The 17,394-nt window shown below is 50.1% G+C and overlaps 1 protein-coding gene across 1 annotated transcript; it reads left to right on the top strand.

The window, feature by feature from the left end:
• Window positions 1–3,138: 3,138 nt before the first annotated feature.
• Window positions 3,139–4,791, top strand: SP5 (Sp5 transcription factor; the record flags this gene model as incomplete). Its single annotated transcript, XM_082312545.1, has 2 exons — window positions 3,139–3,189; window positions 3,739–4,791. The coding sequence occupies 2 exons, from the start codon at window positions 3,139–3,141 to the stop codon at window positions 4,789–4,791; spliced, it is 1,104 nt and encodes a 367-aa protein (XP_082168671.1).
• Between the last annotated feature and the right edge of the window lie 12,603 nt (window positions 4,792–17,394).

Genomic DNA, 17,394 nt, shown 5'->3' with positions numbered 1-17,394 from the left:
GGCCTTGATACCTGTATCTCCTGATAACTGAAACAAATTTCTAAAATAAATATTGTACTTTGATCTTCCAGCCCTGCATTTTTAATGACAGCTCTGAACATCACTTCATTAAGAATACATTTCAGGAGACTGAAATGCTCCGAGTTTGAACACTAATTATTTGTACAGAAAATTATGGCTGCAACGTTTCATTATTCAGCCCATTGGTTTCTTCCAGAAATGAGAAATTATTCTCGATTTTTAAGTAATGTGCTTTCTTGGATGCAGATTTATGGCATTTGTAGTGTGGCATCTGTATAGAAACTTACCCAACTTTCCACTAACTCTTTTGTAACGTGACAAATCATTTTGGTTCATCGAGATACCTGGGGAAATAACGTACCTTAAAGGCTGGGGGGAACCTCGGGATGTTCCGTGTCTCCTGAACTCCCTATCGACTCTCACGTCGTTTATAGATATTGTTCAGGTTATTATCCTGGCGATTATTTGATAAAACGAATTAACAAAAATCGAGCTAGGAATTAAACCGGGCACGTCGTAGGAGTCCCGGCTTGGCACAAGTTTGGGGATGTGGAAGTTTAGGGACGGCGCAAGTGCGAGCGCCGCCGTTTCGCTGGCCGGGCGTTTCGCTGCTCCTCCCGGGGGCGGCGGTGCGGCTCGGCTCCCGCCGCCGGGGTCCCCTCGGCTCCGACTGCCCTGGCCGCAGCCCCGACGCCAGGGGAGGCGGGGGCGCTCCTGCCCCGAGGCGGCTCCCGCGGCGCGGCGGGACCCCGGCCGGGCAGCGCGGGGCCGCCGGCGGCTGTGCGCGGCTGTGTGCGTGTGTGCGCGGCTGTGCGCGGCTGTGTGCGTGTGTGCGCGGCTGTGTGTGTGTGTGTGCGCGGCTGTGCGCGGCTGTGCGCGCCTCCCGGCTGCGCTGCCGGCCCGGGGCTCGCCGGGGTTCCCCCTCTCCCGCCATGTCCCGTGTGGACGCGGCGCACTCCGGATCGCGCACCGGCGGTGCTGGGGGTGCGTGTGCGGCGGGTGGCACGGCGCGGGACGGAGGAGCTGGGCCCCGCAGCCCCGCAGGAGGCGGGTGGGCACCCCACGGCCTCACGGCCTGCTGGGGGCTGCTGCCGGGCCGCGGGCTCCTGCGGCGGTGGCGAGCCCTGCCTCGATGCGTCGGTGCGCGGAAAGGGCTGGGTGCGGGGCGCCTGTCTCCCTGTCACCGGCCTGGTGAAGCGGTTACCTGGCACAGGGGAAGAGCTTGAAGTGGCTGCTGCGTAGGGGATCAGTGTTACACGGAGACGAGCTTTTACTTCTCCCCAGGACTCAATATGGAGCCGTGGGAGAGGACTTGGCACTTTAATCCCTTCAAAGAAACCGATCTAATTCAAGCCCTACAACTCTTGGAAGTCTTTGAGCGGACAGTGATTGTTTCCACAGGAAAGCCAGATAAAGATCTCTGTGTGCTGGCGTTTAAAGAGACTTCAGTGGCGGTGTGAATACGATTGAACCCAGCGACTGCGGGGAGGATCGAGTTACCTGGGCAAACAGCCTCGGAGGACCAGAGCCAGCCGGCATCTGCCTGAGAGGGCGCGCACACCCCCCCACGCCCCCCAAGACAGAGCTGAACGTCCTCCCTTGGTGCCCGGCCAAACAGGCCGGCTCACGCGTTTGCGGTGGCCGCGGAGCAGATGGGGGAGCGGCGAGGAGGGCAGCGCGCCTCCAGGGCCCCCGGTGCTGAGCGGCCCGCGGAGGGGCGCGGAGGGCGCGGGGCCCTGCGGGCCACCGAGCGCAGCAGCAGGCGGTGGCGTTAAGCTGTGACCCAGATGTGCCCGGTGGCCGTTACCGGGGAAAGCGCCTTGCGCTCGGTCGAAACAGGCTGGACTCGTCACAGACAGAGGCGTACACGCACGTACCCGGGCCGACGGGTGAGGGGCGAGGGAGCGCCGCCCGCGGGGCCGAGGTTGGCTTTGCGGCAGGAGGCGGGCGAGAGGGCGGCAGCCGAGGCCCGGTGGCAGCGCCCGTGGTGCCGCGGGGCCCCGGGCCCGCTCTCGCCCGCGGCCCAGGCCAGGCCCGCCGCCTCCAGCAGCGCTACCGAGAGACCCCTGCCCTCGTGTGAAGAAATTACGCCTTTTACGGCCGGCTCCCGCTAGGGAAGAGGAAACTTTTCCGCGGGTTTCTCGGCTGGCCGGTGTGTCGGTGTGCCTGCCCGCGGGAGCGCTGGCTGCCGGCGGCCCCCCCCGCCGCCCCCCCGGGCGGGGGCCCGCATAGCACTGGGTTAGCGCCGGCTGAGCGAAGCGAATCCAAGCCCGGCTACCGGGGGGAAAGCGTGCGGTTGTTTGCGGAGTCACACCGAGGGCATACCCCTCAGCCTCGGGGGAAGGGCGGGCGCAGGGAGGGAGGGAGGGAGGGAGGGAGCGGGGAGGAACCACCGACAATTACTCCAGAGAAGTTTTACGACTGGGATCGACCAGCCCCGATCAGGTGAACTCGCTGTGTTCCTAATGTTACTTTGAGTCATCAAACACTATCAGCGGAATCCGGAGGCAGATTTCTCGGGCGATAACAAAGACACATTGTCACTTTAGGGCTCTGCCACAAATCCTTAATTGCAAAAAAAAGGGGAAAAAAAAAAAAGGAGGGGGGATCCAGTGTCTTGCACATCCAGTGCGAGGGTCTCCAGGCGGTAAGGGGTCCTTTGATCAAGAAAATCCAATTATTTGTGTATATACATTTCCCACATAGTGATTACTTCATTAATTGTCCCGCCTTTATCTCCTCCCTTCCCATCCCCCCTAATAATCAGTTCTTTTATCCAGACCAACAAACACACCATAGGAGCTTTGTGGATTCAAAGGATTTGCTTTCGCTTCTGAAAGAGCCGCTATTCTTTGATGATTGGGTAGCGGCAAACTTCAAAGCCATAAATCTTCCCTCTGACTGGCTGGCGGCCCAGCAAAGTCCTTATCAAATTCTTGGAGGTGATCCTGGTGCAGTCAGACAGTCCGCGGAGATCGCGCAGCGCGGGGGGTGGGACAGGCGCAGAGGCGAAGAGATCAGAGGGAAGGAGAGCGGGAAGGCGACTGGGCAGCTCCTCGTCTTCCCCATGCCTCGGCGGTGCCCCGGCGCCTTCCCCTCGCCCCGGGCGCAGTAGCCATGGCCGCGGTGGCCGTCCTCCGCAACGACTCCCTCCAGGCTTTCCTCCAGGTCAGTACCCGCGCCCGGGGGCCGGGACCGGGGCGGCTCGCCGGGCGCCGCGTCCCGGGGTTGTCACCCGCGTTGCGCGGGGGCGGCCGGCGCCGGCCGCCTCCCTCCCGGGGCTTCACCCCGCGGGCGGCCCGGGGGAGGCAGGCAGGGACCCCCGCGGCGGTGAGGAGGCCGGGACAGGGCGCCTCGGGCCGGCAACTTCCCTCTCCCGGCCGTGACTCCAGGCAGCGTCCCGGGGCGGGGGCTGCCCCCTGCCCGCAGCGGCCGCTTCCCCGGCGCCCCCGGCCCCGGAGCGGCGGCGGGGCCGGCGGCTCCGGCCGCAGGCGGGACCGGTCTCGGGGCGGGGCGGGGGGGCCGGGCCCGTGCTGCCGGGCTGGCGCGGGCTGTTCCGGTAAGTCCGCCGCCGGGCGGGGGGCGCGGGGCGCGCCGGCAGCGGCGCAGGAAGTTTCCGGCGGGCGGCGCGGCCGCTCCCGCGGGCCGGTGGCGGCGGCGGCGGGCGGCGAGTAACGCGCTCTCCTCCCTCCCTCCCTCCCTCCCGCTCCCGCGCAGGACCGCACCCCCAGCGCCTCCCCAGACTTGGCCAAGCACTCGCCCCTGGCTCTTCTGGCCGCCACCTGTAGCCGGATCGGACAGCCGGGCGCAGCGCCCTCGGACTTCCTGCAGGTCTCCTACGACCCGACGCTGGGATCCCCCTCCAGGATCTTCCACCCGTGGAGCGGCGAGATGCCGGCGCACTCCCCGGGGGGGCTGCCGCCGCCGCACCCCAGCCTGGGGCTGACCCCCCAGAAGAACCACCTGCAGCCCTCCTTCGGGGGGGCGCACGAATTGCCCCTCACCCCTCCGGCGGACCCCTCCTACCCCTACGAGTTTTCCCCCGTCAAGATGCTGCCCTCCTCCATGGCCGCCCTCCCGTCCAGCTGCCCCCCCGCCTACGTCCCCTACGCCGCCCAGGCCGCCCTGCCGCCCGGCTACTCCAACCTGCTGCCGCCCGCGCAGCCCTGCCGGCAGCTCTCGCCCAACCCGCCGCCCGAGGACATCCCCTGGTGGAGCATCCAGCAGGCCGGCGCCCCGGGCGGCTGCGGCCACCGCTTCCCCGCGGCCGCGGCGCTGCCGCGGAGCCTGGTGCTGGGCCACTCGGACTTCGCCCAGTACCAGACGCAGATCGCCGCCCTGCTGCAGACCAAGTCTCCCCTGGCGGCCACGGCCAGGAGGTGCCGCCGCTGCCGCTGCCCCAACTGCCAGTCGGCCGCGGGCAGCGCCCCGGAGGCGGAGCCGGGCAAGAAGAAGCAGCACATCTGCCACATCCCCGGCTGCGGCAAGGTCTACGGCAAGACCTCGCACCTGAAGGCGCACCTGCGCTGGCACACGGGCGAGCGGCCCTTCGTCTGCAACTGGCTCTTCTGCGGGAAGAGCTTCACCCGCTCCGACGAGCTGCAGCGGCACCTGCGGACTCACACGGGCGAGAAGCGCTTCGTCTGCCCCGAGTGCGGGAAGCGCTTCATGCGCAGCGACCACCTGGCCAAGCACGTCAAGACCCACCAGAACAAGAAGCTGAAGGCGGCGGCGGACGGCGTCAAGCGGGAGGACGGCCGCGACCTGTGACCGCCGGCGGGGCGGGACCGGGCCGGGGCCGCCGCACCTGCGGGCCGAGCTGAGCCGCGCTGAGCCGCGCCGCGGCGGGGACCCGGGCTGAGGGCGCCCCGCAGCCGGGGCAGGGCGGCGGCGGGGGAGAGGGCGGGCGGCTCTCGGACTCGCGTCGGGCCCGGCGAGCGGGAGCTCGGCTGGGGGCGGCGCCGGGAGGAGCCGCGGCCCCCGCGGACCCTCAGGCCCCGGACTGGACGCTCGTAGGGCCCCGGGGCCGCCGCCGCGCGCCCCCGTCCCGGAACAGGCGCCCTCCCCGCCCCGGGGCGCGGCTGAGGGGAGGCCGCTGGAGTGGGGTCGGGGCTTGTGGGCGCCCGGGAGTGGGGCGGCAGCGCCGGTCCGGCTCTCCCGGGGCCCGGCCCGCGGTGCTTTCAGGGGAAAAGACTGAAGCTCTGTGTACAGGTTATTTAATAGTTCTGTTTGAATACAAGTGTTCCTCTCCTCGTCCTCGGCCCCATGCGGGGCTCCAGCATGAGATGTTTCTGTAAAGCGACCCGCGACTGCAGCGTGAAATAAACACGTTAACACTGGGGTCGCGCAGGGGAGGTGCCGCCGCGTCGCTTTCCGTTGCTCGTCCCCCGGGCCCGCGCCCGCGCCCGCCCCCGCCCGGGGGGCGCCGGGCCCCTCCGCGCGCGGCCGCCGCCTTCCCGCCATTTCCCGCTGAGGCGGCGGCGGCGGCGGGCGCTGAGGCGGCTTCACCGCCGCGGTCGTGCGGAGCTCAGCGCACAGCGACCTGGGAGCTGCTCATGGTAAACACCTTTAGCATCCGTAGCTTCTTCGGGCTGATGTTGGCCCGTTGGTTTGGTTTTGGGGGTATTTTGTTTGGTTTTAAATTATTGTCATTATTTTGCTTCCTGCACATGAGGCCGTGAGAGAAAAGAGAAACACGTGGTGCCAATACTGGGAGTGAACGTACGGGTCAAGTACCACCGCCTGGGATATACATTTGAGCAGAGGTGGGCAGTAGCAAAGTTAATAACGCCCCTTCTCAGAGAGGTCCAGGCCACAGGGCCTGCGACAACCAGCCGTTCCCGGCCTGATGTTGACACGGCACAGCCAAAACATGCTTTCCATATGTTAACTTTCTGTAAAATCGCAGAATTTAAGGGTGAGACGTGTGTTATCCTCCCCGTGTGACAAAGCGGCAGTCACTGTCCTGCACAGGGGAAGGTATTTGGCACAAAACAGTGTTTAAAAGTACTTGGTAGGCAGTGACAGCTTTTAGGGTTCCTTATGTCTCACTGGGCATCATGTAAGTATGAGTTTAGGCATACATTAATTTTGGCAAATTTTTTTAAAATAATGACCTTTTTTACTGTAGCGAGTTCCCTATTTCTTTTTTTAACTGAAATTTGTATAGAACAAATGAGGAACCTGATTAGTCATTTGCTAAATTTTGCATTTTAACATAGAGAATATGTTATTTGCTCCATATATTTTTACCAAGTCAGCTTTATTTTCTGGTTACCTAATGAGAGGGCCAAATAAAAAGTGCCACCGAAACTTCTCTGGGACTAATCTGGAGCCATTCAGCCTCAGACAGGTTCCTCTGGTGGCAGCTGTCAAACAAGCTTTGGCGCAGCCATAATGATCGAGATGCACTTTGCCATGGAATTCTGAATCAAGAAAAGCATCAGCTCGATAAATGTTTGTAATGACAGAATGTGTAAAACTGATGTGTTTGTATGTGTGTCAAATACTGCAAAGAATGTATTCTCTCAGGAAATAATGAGATGATACCACCAGAACCCTCACATCTGAAATAATGGGAAGTTAATGGACAGTTGCCATGGTACAGCTCCTCAACAATATTTTAATGTTTGTGATTCTGAATTAATTTCCCACACCATATTCTTGGGGTCAGCTTATTAAATTAATAACCAGTTATCTTCTTTACTACTGAAGAATCTTCTATAACCTGTCCTATTATAGAAAGCCTTGTGAGAAATACGTTTAGCTTCATTGGTTAGCATTCTTTCACCAAAGATTTAAGCTCTAGAAGCATGTTGTTGAAGGATATTAAGTAGAAAATACCTTTTGTGTTCCAGAAGGAGCGACAGCAATGCGGGAAGTCCTTACTCAAAAAAGTCTTTGAGACAAAAGTACATCCCATTTACTAACGACATATGATTTAAATATGTCATCAGGAATAACATAATGTTTCTGCTCTTTAAAACGTTTCATGGCATAGGGTGGCAACCTGCTTCCTCTCTTTGATATTAAGTTACATTAAGAATGTAGTGTTACAAAATTCAGGACTGCTTTAAAAGAGAGTTTGTTTCACTAAATAGTCTTTCAGTTCTGTGTTTGGATCAGACCGATTTAAACTGGACAGTAATGGAAAGTGCTTTTGTTGGTAGCAGTAGAGGGGAAATGGTATCCCACAGTACAAAAGGTCCACTTATAGGATAGAATAACGGACTTGGATGTTGCCACACGGTAATGGTCTTTCACTGCTAAGTAAGTGCCAAGATCAAGGTGAAGTATTAGCGCGAGCTGAAGCAATGTATTAGATGGTTTCTGGCACAAGTTTAGCCTGACTGAGAACTAGAGAACTGTTCCTATTAGAGCAGATGTAACTAGCAGAAAATAGCCTGATAATTGTAGGCATAATGATTTCTAAGCTGGGCCGTTATGGAAAGATTTTTCTCCGGTTGGATGACAAACTGAATTTACCCAGCATCTATGTTGTCTGGTCTAGCCAGACTATTTTTGCCACTCATTTAAGTGTGAGCCTGCAAGTAATTTAGGTTTTAAGCAAAAGACCATAGCCCAGGCAGTGCCAGCACCATGTCAAGGGGGTGGTGGTATCTGATTTAAAAAAAAAAAAAAAAAAAAAAGCACAATGGCATGTTGTAGCCTATGCACCTTGTATAATATCTGTATAATGATTACATTTAAAGCATGAAAGTGCACAGGTTAAAAATATGTACAGTAAAAATTAGTTAAATACCTGTCATGAGAGAGAGATGCCTTAAGTGAAAACCCACGATGTCAAATGCTAATGAAAATTTGAATCTGTGAGAATAGTATAAAAAAAAAAAAAAGGCAGAAAATTAGGGATTCATTACACAAGGTAAGTAAAAGTAACAGTTTAGCATATAAAAAAATATTTAATGAAACATTATTTCTCTCTAAATCTTTTAAATAGTTCATCGGAAAAAGAGGGCATATCCATCATAGCTCTTTCATATCCGTCTCTAAATAGCTAAATCATATGATAGCTTTTCAATTGAAATCGTTAAACTTTTATAGTAATATGGCATTTAAATATACATGTGACCTTTCTGATGTATGGGTAGAGCGTTACAAAAATATATTGCTTACATCTCAAGAATTTATTTCTAGTTGGCAAATTGCACTCTATAATAAAATTAAGTTTTAATTTTGCATTCACAAAATACATTTTACACTTTTAGCTGTTTCCAATCAACTAGAACAGCTGTTCATTTTATAAAATTAAATGATTAATATTCTTTTTAATTATACATTTTGAGTACATATGCTGCTCAAGGTCAATTCATTTCTGAATTTTAAATCTTAAATGTCATTGGTGTAAAAGACACATCATATAAATGAATTAATCTTGTAGTTAATTCAAATTAATTAATCTCTACCAAAAAATCAGGGTATGGTTTAAAAATTTGAGATTTGGCATGTTTTCTGTGTTGAAAAGTGACTTTCACACTTGGAAAAACTTTTAGGTAGAGAATATTTTTAAAAAAAAAACAACCAACATTGTTCTTCACATAGTTTTATTTAACCAGTTGTTAAGCAAATTATTTTTAGTTAAGGGCCAAATCATGTAATCCAAATTTGGGGCTTTATCACCATAAAGTTTCCATATTGATTTGAATAAGACTTTCACCCGGGAGAAGGTTGCAGGATTCACCTTTTGGTCCTGACTGACCAGATTCTCACTGCGATAATCCAACAAATTTATAAAGTTATGTTTCATACCTCCTTAACTACTATTACAGAAAAAGTAGGATAAAGTTTTTTTAAACTATACTGGGAAACGTCCTTCCTAAAACCATCACTGTGTAATTCTTTCTTCCATACTAAATTATAGATGTAATTTTTGAAAGAAATATTTAATCTTAAATTATTTGCAGATTTTGAGAGACTGCATTAAGTTTTAAAGTAACTACAACTTAACTATTTCAGTTTGTAAATTCTCACCTCTATCTTAGTCTTGAATATGGAAGAAATAGGGAATATAAAATGCTGATGTCTTGAAACTCTTAAGACAAAACATACATTTTACTGTTCAGTGATATTAAAGGATTTTAGCAGACCACTCAAAAGTTGATAAATAGGGTAAATTTATATCTCTGTGCAAACAGTTGTACAATTATCTAGGCACTTTTAAATGAGCCTTGTAACATTTAATAGATCTTGTCAGCTTATCCACATACTGAGTGGTGAGAAACAGAAGTATAATGCCTAGCTTATTGTCAGATCTTATGGTTTGCTATAGAATCTTTTTTTCTCTTTTTTAGTTTCTCCAAGTATTTTACACTTTTTATGAGATTCTTGTGAATTCTCTGGTAAAGATGTGGGGTCTGCTGCTCTGGCACATGATGGAGTCAACTCAAAGACCACTTAGATTTTCCTGCCAAACTTTTTAAAAATAGTTACCAAACAGGCTCCCTAGGTCTTCGAGACTACTGAACTCAAAAGCAAAGCTTTCCCCCAAAGGGTTTGCCTAGAAGGTATCTTCAATAACTGCATTTAAACAGCATCCAAGCCACCAAGGACCTGGAAGTGTTCAGCAACCAGCAAGGCTCGCAATTGTCAGGTAAGTGTTAACGTGCAGCACAGGGAAGAAGGATCCGAGGCCCTGGGCTGATGGAATGAACAGTCTTGATCAGAGAAAATCAGCAGAAGTGTGTGTAATTCGAAGGGTCTTTTAAATAAGTTTGTGGGTTTTATTCCCTGTTAATATTTACTCCCAACTGATTTGAAGTCATATAGGTGTTCATTATGGATAATGAAAACCAAAGAAAACATGTATTTTGACCTTGTGACAGTGACAAGTCAGTAGGAGATTATGGATGGTGAGATTTGGCCTTTAACCTGGAGGCCATCGATCCTGTTTTCCTTCTCATCATCTCTTAATTTTTTTGCGGTACACATTTACTTAAGTCCACACCAAATCCCAGCATGTCCCTGACCCAGGTCTGGTGATTGCATCACTGCTTAGCCCTGTTAGCAGGCGCCCAACCCGAGGCTGCATACAAATCCCGTGTGCTCACTGAGAAAGGCTACGGATACCCACTCGAGGGCGTGCAGCGACAGAGCAGGGGTCCGTCGCCTCTGCAGGTGGCTGTGCGGTGAATCCCGTGCTGCGATGTACTGCAGTTAGTGGCCAGGAACTCTTGAAGAAGTGGCGAGTTTGTACTGAGGTGTGAACTGAGCCACTATTCACTGAACAATTTAAGCACACTCTAACGGGGCAGAGGCCTTGTACAGAGTCTCTGTATAGGTTCAGATTTCTCCATTAGCGGTAGTAAGGCTGGAATTCTCTCTCATCTAACAGAACTACCAAAGAAATCATAACAATCCAGTTTATGATATCTGATCCCCTTTAGCTCTGCCTAAGCAAGGACCAGTTTACCAGTGTAGGATTATTGTATACTAGAAGCCATTTTAATATGTGCATCACTGTAGCGACCCTTCCTCTCCTGCACTTTTGCCTCCTGTCTCGTCTGTCCTGCTGCGTCCACAGTAGAGTCTTCTGCTTGTGTAGATGTCTCAGTTAAGGGTTACGTTTTTTTTTCTCCCCCACGACTGGCAAAATTGTGCCTGCAGCAGCATGTGGTCAAAGCCTGGTTTACCTCCTCCTCAAGTGAGCACAGACTTTTTATGCTTTGGATTTAATTGTTCTCTCTAGCCTAACAGTGTAATGTAACCTTTGCCTTGAGGTAGGAACCTCCATCTAGCTCATCTTAATCCCCCTTCCCAAGGCTGTGGGTCACCGGCTTTTGCTGGCCATTGATGCCAATACGGAGCAAGTAACTCACTTTAGGCAACGTTGTAATTTGCCCTTCCTGTCAACCTGTCCCATCCTAAAAGGCAATCTTTTTTACATTTGTAATTTCCTGTTGCCACTGAATCACAGACTTTAACCATGACAGCGACTGAGATGTCCTGAACTGAGTATTACATCACCATAGCATTTAGTATAGAGGAATGATGAACCACAAGGGGGAAAATGAAAAATAAGAAAAACACTTTTTTTTTAGGAGATACTTAGAAAGGAGATACATAGAAATGAAAAATAGTATTCAAATGCCATAAACTGTGATATTTTTCACAAGTTAAATGTTTCTGCTTACAAATACCCACATCACCAGCTTCATCAGAAACAATAGTGTGTGCCTGTGTTTTTGTAGTTTTAAAAGGTAGGGTTGTCTGCAAAAACAATATATTCCTATTATCTGTAAGTCTCTGTTCTTATAGCAGTACTGAGCTGTTTAAACAAAGTTCCAGTATTAACCTATATACTACTCAAAAACATTTTTCATTTTCCTTTCTAACATGAACCAGCCATCACAGAGCGCACTTTCAAAACAGGCTCTAATTACAAAGCAGGTTAAAAGAAATTTTATTAGACCAAAGCCCGTATCTTCACTTGGGGTCATATCCCACATACTTTATTCAGGATCAGATGGCGTGCCTGTGATCTCCACATGCAGATCTCTCATCTCCATGGAAAGGAGATGTCAGTCACGCTGCTGCGTTCCCCCTTATTTTAGACAGCTCTCCACAAGTCTAGGATGCACATGTGAAGAAGAGAAAGGAAAATGCGCACTATTCACTCACTGAAGATTAGACAGGAAAGGTAACACAGCCTGAGAATGTCAGGTGGTCTCAGCTACCGTATGTTAATCCCAAAGGAGTGTGGAAACGGCTTCATTTCTTCCCCTCACATCTAAATAATTTGCTTTCCTTCTGACTGGGAATAGTGGTAGTGCTTTGCTTTTGTTGAACCCTGCAAAGAACAGCCAAACACTTGACATCTGCTTACTTTACATGTTATAAAACACTGCTTGTTCACCTTAGCAGCCCAATATAGGAGGCCCATTCTTCTCAGCATTACCTGATCCTTCAGCAGTGTGGCTCCACTGACTGCCTTCTGTTAATGTGCTCTGAAAGGACTGAAAGAAATAGTTTTAAGCAGGCAAAGATTACACTTTTATATTTTCCAAAATATTAACCAAATCTTCTTATGTGCCTACATGAGACCCAAGGCTATGTCTGAGCTTCTTAATAAAATGCTTGAATAAATTGTAGAATGACACTGAGAAGCCACTTGCAAAGTACTGTAATCAAGGCTATATTCAGTGCTTGAATAGTTAAGTTAGAGAGACCAGAACCGTGAGCAATCTTTTTAGGGGAAGCAGGTTCTCTGTAATGCTCTTTAAAACTGGCCAGAGCAGCTCAGTTAATGCCTGTAAACACTGGAACTGTAGCTCTGCTATCCCAATGGGATCTTGAATATACAAAGAACAACACTAAACATGCTCAGCGCATCCTAGCAGTCTACAGGGAAGTGTTTTTTCTCATCAGAGAAAGGGCTTGTAAAAGTTTCTCCCACAAGGGGAAAAAAGAGCTTCATGGATCTGAAGATCATTACTCTTCTGTCATTCAGGAGGGTGAGGCAGAAGACAAAGCAGCTACGGAACCTTTCCTTTCCTTTTCCTGGGCCACATTTGCTTACGCTCACAAATATCAATACTAAGAGTGAGTCCTACTTCCCTTCTCTGCCCCCTGAATGCAGAGGGGAGACACAAGACCCAAGAATTTTTAGAAGCCTTTAGCTGATTCACTTCCCCCAGTTTCCCCACGCAACTCATGGGAGTGTGTGGTACAGCCCCAAAGTTCTCCGTAGGGTGTTCCAGTATGCAGCTGTTGCGTTGCCTTCATGGGGTTTGCTCTCTCCCCCGTCCCCAAAAAAACATATCGTTTTGCACAATTATGCTATTTTGAAATACCTTGGTACACATGAAGAAGAAAGTTTCCTAAGCTAAACACAGTGATTGCAGAGTACTGAAATCACTGAGACTTAAATGTGGGAATTACCTTCTAGTTTTACCATTCAATTATTTTTCTCATTAGAACCACAGTTTTAATCAGCTAAGAAATATTAAATATTAAACAGCCAGTAAAGCAGAATAGTATGTTACATTACATTAAAATAATACTTTACAAAGCACCTACGTACATTAGAACGTCATTTGTCTTTTTTTTATATGCATTCATTCATCCTGGACAATTTAAAATAGGCCTCAGGTATCAGCTATGGTACTCAGATCTGCATTCTGACCTAGATGTTAGAACCTCTGCCACTTACTGAGCATGTTCAAGAAAGGGGAAGGAGGAGGGTAAGTTTAGGCCTGTTTTTAATAAGCTACAGCAATTAGATATTTTGAATACTCAGAATGATGTATTAGAATTATACAATTATTTGGTTTGTTCGGTTGCTTTTCAATACGCTTGAGAACCAGCTCCTAATTAAGATACATACACTATCAAAGATGAAAAACTTAGATGGTGGTAAAAACAATTAGAATGATGATGTAGGCTTAGATTCCCTGTGGTTTTTGTACAGATCTGCAAGACAGCGTGGGGTATGGGCACGTGGAATTTGCCTTCTCTGCACAAGGTCCAGAAACAGCTGCAGTACTTGTGTGCCCTACAGGGACATGAGCCACCCCGGAGCAGGTGGGATGCTCTGGGACGTGGCTCTGTTTTCCCTCAGCTGACAGGGTACTCTGACAACAGCAGCTTTAGGCTTTGAGGGAGCTGCTGCAGTTATCCATTGCCTCTGGGTAAGGAGGTGCTCGTCTCTGCACAGTTCCTTCTGGGGAGCAGTAGTCTGGGGGTGCTGCAGTCCTCATCCTGCTCCCATGGCCAGACTGTTAAGTCCCAGCAGAGCCTCTACCTCTGGAGCATATGCCAATTATGTGTTAATTATTTGTAATTTCAGTTTAGAAAATATTCCTTCCTATTTAAAAGGTATACAAGGAAAGCACAGCATACAACAAAGCACATTTTATGAAACAGAATAAGATAAATGATCCGACCAAGATTACCTCCAATTACAGGCATGCCTCACCCCTTTAAAACTAATAGACTATGTAATATACCATCCTTAATATGTCCTGAATGCATTGCTCTTGATCTCAAAAGCAGTAAGAGCAGCCTCTCTCATGAAATCTTGCTGCAGAAATGACTGAGTTCCTACCATCTCAATGCCATGTGAAAAACCTTAATCAAAGCAACCAAACCTCTTGACTTGCTGCTGATTCCACAGCACTTTTTTATAGTGATATCACTTTTATCTGTCATCATTTATTCAAAAAGGTAAATCAAAAGCATAAAATAGTCTCATCTGATTTTTTGCCTGCAGATGTCCTTCTTGTTGGTTAAGCCATGAAGTCTTACATCAGTCAGAGACAAGCTAAGTGGCTGACCTGACTTTCTGTTCTCCTTTTCCATGTATAAAAGTTTCTCATGCACAGGTTACAATCCAGTATCAAAATTAGAATTTTTAAAAAGAAAAGATTTGTCTTCAGCAGCTCGGCTGACACAAAGGAATACTTGTTTTTAGAAAGATGCAACATTTTTTTAATTGCTGATCAGAAAGCCAATCCTCTATTAATCTTAACCAAGTAATCTGAATATATCATTAATGCCTGTTAGTGTGAGATGCATTTAGAGCTATATTAATGATGATTAATACCAAGGATTTTTACAATTTGAATTCTACAATAAATTCTAACATTTGTATGTGTAAAATCACACTTTTCTCACATTGTTACTTTTATCAAACTTATTTTCATTTGAAATAAGTCATTAGGAAATCACTTGGAACTAGACTGCAATAAGCAACACTTCAGCTGAAAAGGTTCACAAAAAGATTGGGTCAGCCCTAATGATCTGCCTGGGGACAGGTGGCACGTTAGCTAACACAGCTATTGCCCGTCAGCTTTTGTGGCCTGCGGCAACAGAACAGCGTAGTTAGGATCACATCTTGCCACCTTCGGCTCTCAGGCCTCAGTGATTAGGTTTTTATTAACACCTCTCCACCAAGATACAGCTTTCTCTGACTTCTTAGGAGGGCTCTGATTCATGGCTCTGGGGTTAGAGTATTTTACCCACTCCACTGTAATGCTCTTGGGAAAGACCTAACAGTATCCTGGCTACATCTGTTTAAAATAATTTCAGTGGCTTTGGGGGCATGTGTGTAAGACCTTAAGGAAGCAGCAGAACCGCACATGCCCCGGGAGCCAACCAAATCATCATTAGAGAGTCCCAGAACGCAGGAAGAGTCATTGCTACACGCGGCTTCTTTTGGCAAGCAGGAACGGAGAAGCTTGAAATGGTTTTCTCAGGGGAAATGGTAAACATAACGGAGATGCATATCACGAGCCAGACCAAAGGTCTGTTTAACCTAGGAGCCTGTTTTCCAGTAACAGATGCTTAAGGAAAGTGGATTAAAACCAAGGCATATATAAAACAGATATTCCCCTTGGCATGGCCTCTCAGCTTCTGGGGAACAGTGCTTCAGAAACTTCCTGAGCTGGAATCGCATTTCGTTTGTTGTGTTTAATAGTCGCAGATAGGCCGATCCATCACAGATTTGTCTCATCCCTTTACGGCTGGATTTACGCTTTGCGGGTCCACAACGTCTTTTGATCGTTGCTTGTGCGGCTGGATTATATCCTCTCCGAAAAGAAAGAGCACAATGGCTTTATAACCATTGCAGTTTTCCCTGGATGCGCCTTAACACTGAGGAGCCTTTTCCCGCTCTCCAGGCCGTTCCCAACCGCACGGACTCACACCGGGCCCCTCGGGCGCACAACCGCCCGGCGCAGCCGCGGCCTACAGCGCCTGCGAGGCCTCGCCGCTGCCCCGGCCCGGCCCTTCCCACCCGCGGGGCAGCGGCCCCCCGGCAGCCCGCTCCGCTCCGCGCCGGCCGGCGGCAGCCGCGCCCCCGCAGCAGGAGGTCTCCGCCCCCGGCAGGTGCCGGCCGCGAGTGCAGCCCCCGGCGCCCCGCCCGCCGAGCCCTGCGCCTGCGGCCGCCGCCCGCCCGCCTTCCGCCAGGGCCCGGGCCCCCGTGACGTGGCCGCGCCTTTCCCCCCAGCTGAGGGGCGGGTACTTGTGGTACCGCTCGCCCGGCCGCTCGCCCGGCGGAGTAGTTCGCCCGCCGTGGGGTCCCGCCGTTCCCTCAGGTGGGCTCGCCCTGTGCTGTGGGAGCCGTTCCGCTCCGGGCGGGTGGCAGCTGTGGGGACCCGAGAAGAGAAACCTGACGGGAACGTTAGGCGTCTTTCAGACCTTTTTGTGGCAAATTGAAACCCATTTCACGGAACCGTAGGTATCTTGGTATCAAGACCCCCAGCTTTCGTTTCTGTACCACGGCTTGTTTGTCTCTCGTTTTGGTGGTGTAAGCTGTGGCGTTGTCTTAGTTTGCTGTTTCTGAAGGTCAGATACGTGCCAGCATTTCCATTCAGAGCTGTAACACGTCACCGTAGCTGAAGCGTGGTACGCGCAGTCCGGAGAAGCTTGCCTCCCGTTAGTGGAAAACTTTGGAGTTAAAGGAGTGAGTTAAAATACATGGGTTTACTGCTTTCCAAACCTTTTTATATGCCTGTGTAACATGAAAGCTGATTTAATTTAAAGAATAAAATGTGATTTGACAAGCAGATAGTCCTGACTTTTATCTTGTCCTTTATTGCATTGTGCAAAAAAGATGAAAATGGTTAAGATGTTAACATCTGAAAGGTGATAGCCCTTCTGATACGTTATTTCTCTCAGGATCAATTTCCTAACACATTTTTATGGTCTTATATATATTCCCAAGACAATGTACAAGATCTGGCGAGTTTCCTGTACGCTTCAGGTGACGGATGTTTGTTGCAAGAGACGTGGTTCAACATTCAGAGTCTGTGCTGCTTAGGCCAGGTTAAGCAGTTACTGCTCGCTTTTTTCCTTCCCTCCTTCTGCTTGAGCTGTTCGTTCCTACCCTTGAACCAGCCCCTGCAATGTGTCTTTGAACCAGACCCAGCTGGTGTGGGTCAACTGAAAAACAACCTACTGGGGGACCAGGAGGGAGTACTGGGTCCCATCCGTTCCCAGGGTACAGAAAGTACCTCAGCAGCTGAGAACGAGGCAAGGGTAAGAGCGGCAGCCGTGCGGTGGTGCTGCCCGCTCTCCGGGCGAGGCCTTGTGGTATAGGGAGCAACTCTTAAGTCTAGGCATAGTCACAGGCACCCATAGGGAAATCTGCTAATCACCTGTGCTGTGCTGCCATGGTTGTTTCAGTGGCCTTTTCCATCCATTGTCAGAAGAGTAAGTAGGATCGCATCTGGGGTGTTGATGAGAGGTCTGAATTTTGGCCCCTTCCTCAGGTGGTAGCACTGTTTTCTGCCTGTCACTTTACTCCATTGAAATACACACATTACTGAATAAACTTGCTGCTCAAGACCTCTTTCTGCTCCTAATTAAGTCAAAGGAAAAACTTTCTCTGACTTTTAAGGGAGCAGGGTCTGGCCC

Source organism: Platalea leucorodia, assembly GCF_965183815.1.
Source record: "Platalea leucorodia genome assembly, chromosome: 5".
Taxonomy (NCBI): domain Eukaryota; kingdom Metazoa; phylum Chordata; class Aves; order Pelecaniformes; family Threskiornithidae; genus Platalea; species Platalea leucorodia.
This window is presented reverse-complemented; position numbering and strand designations above follow the sequence as displayed.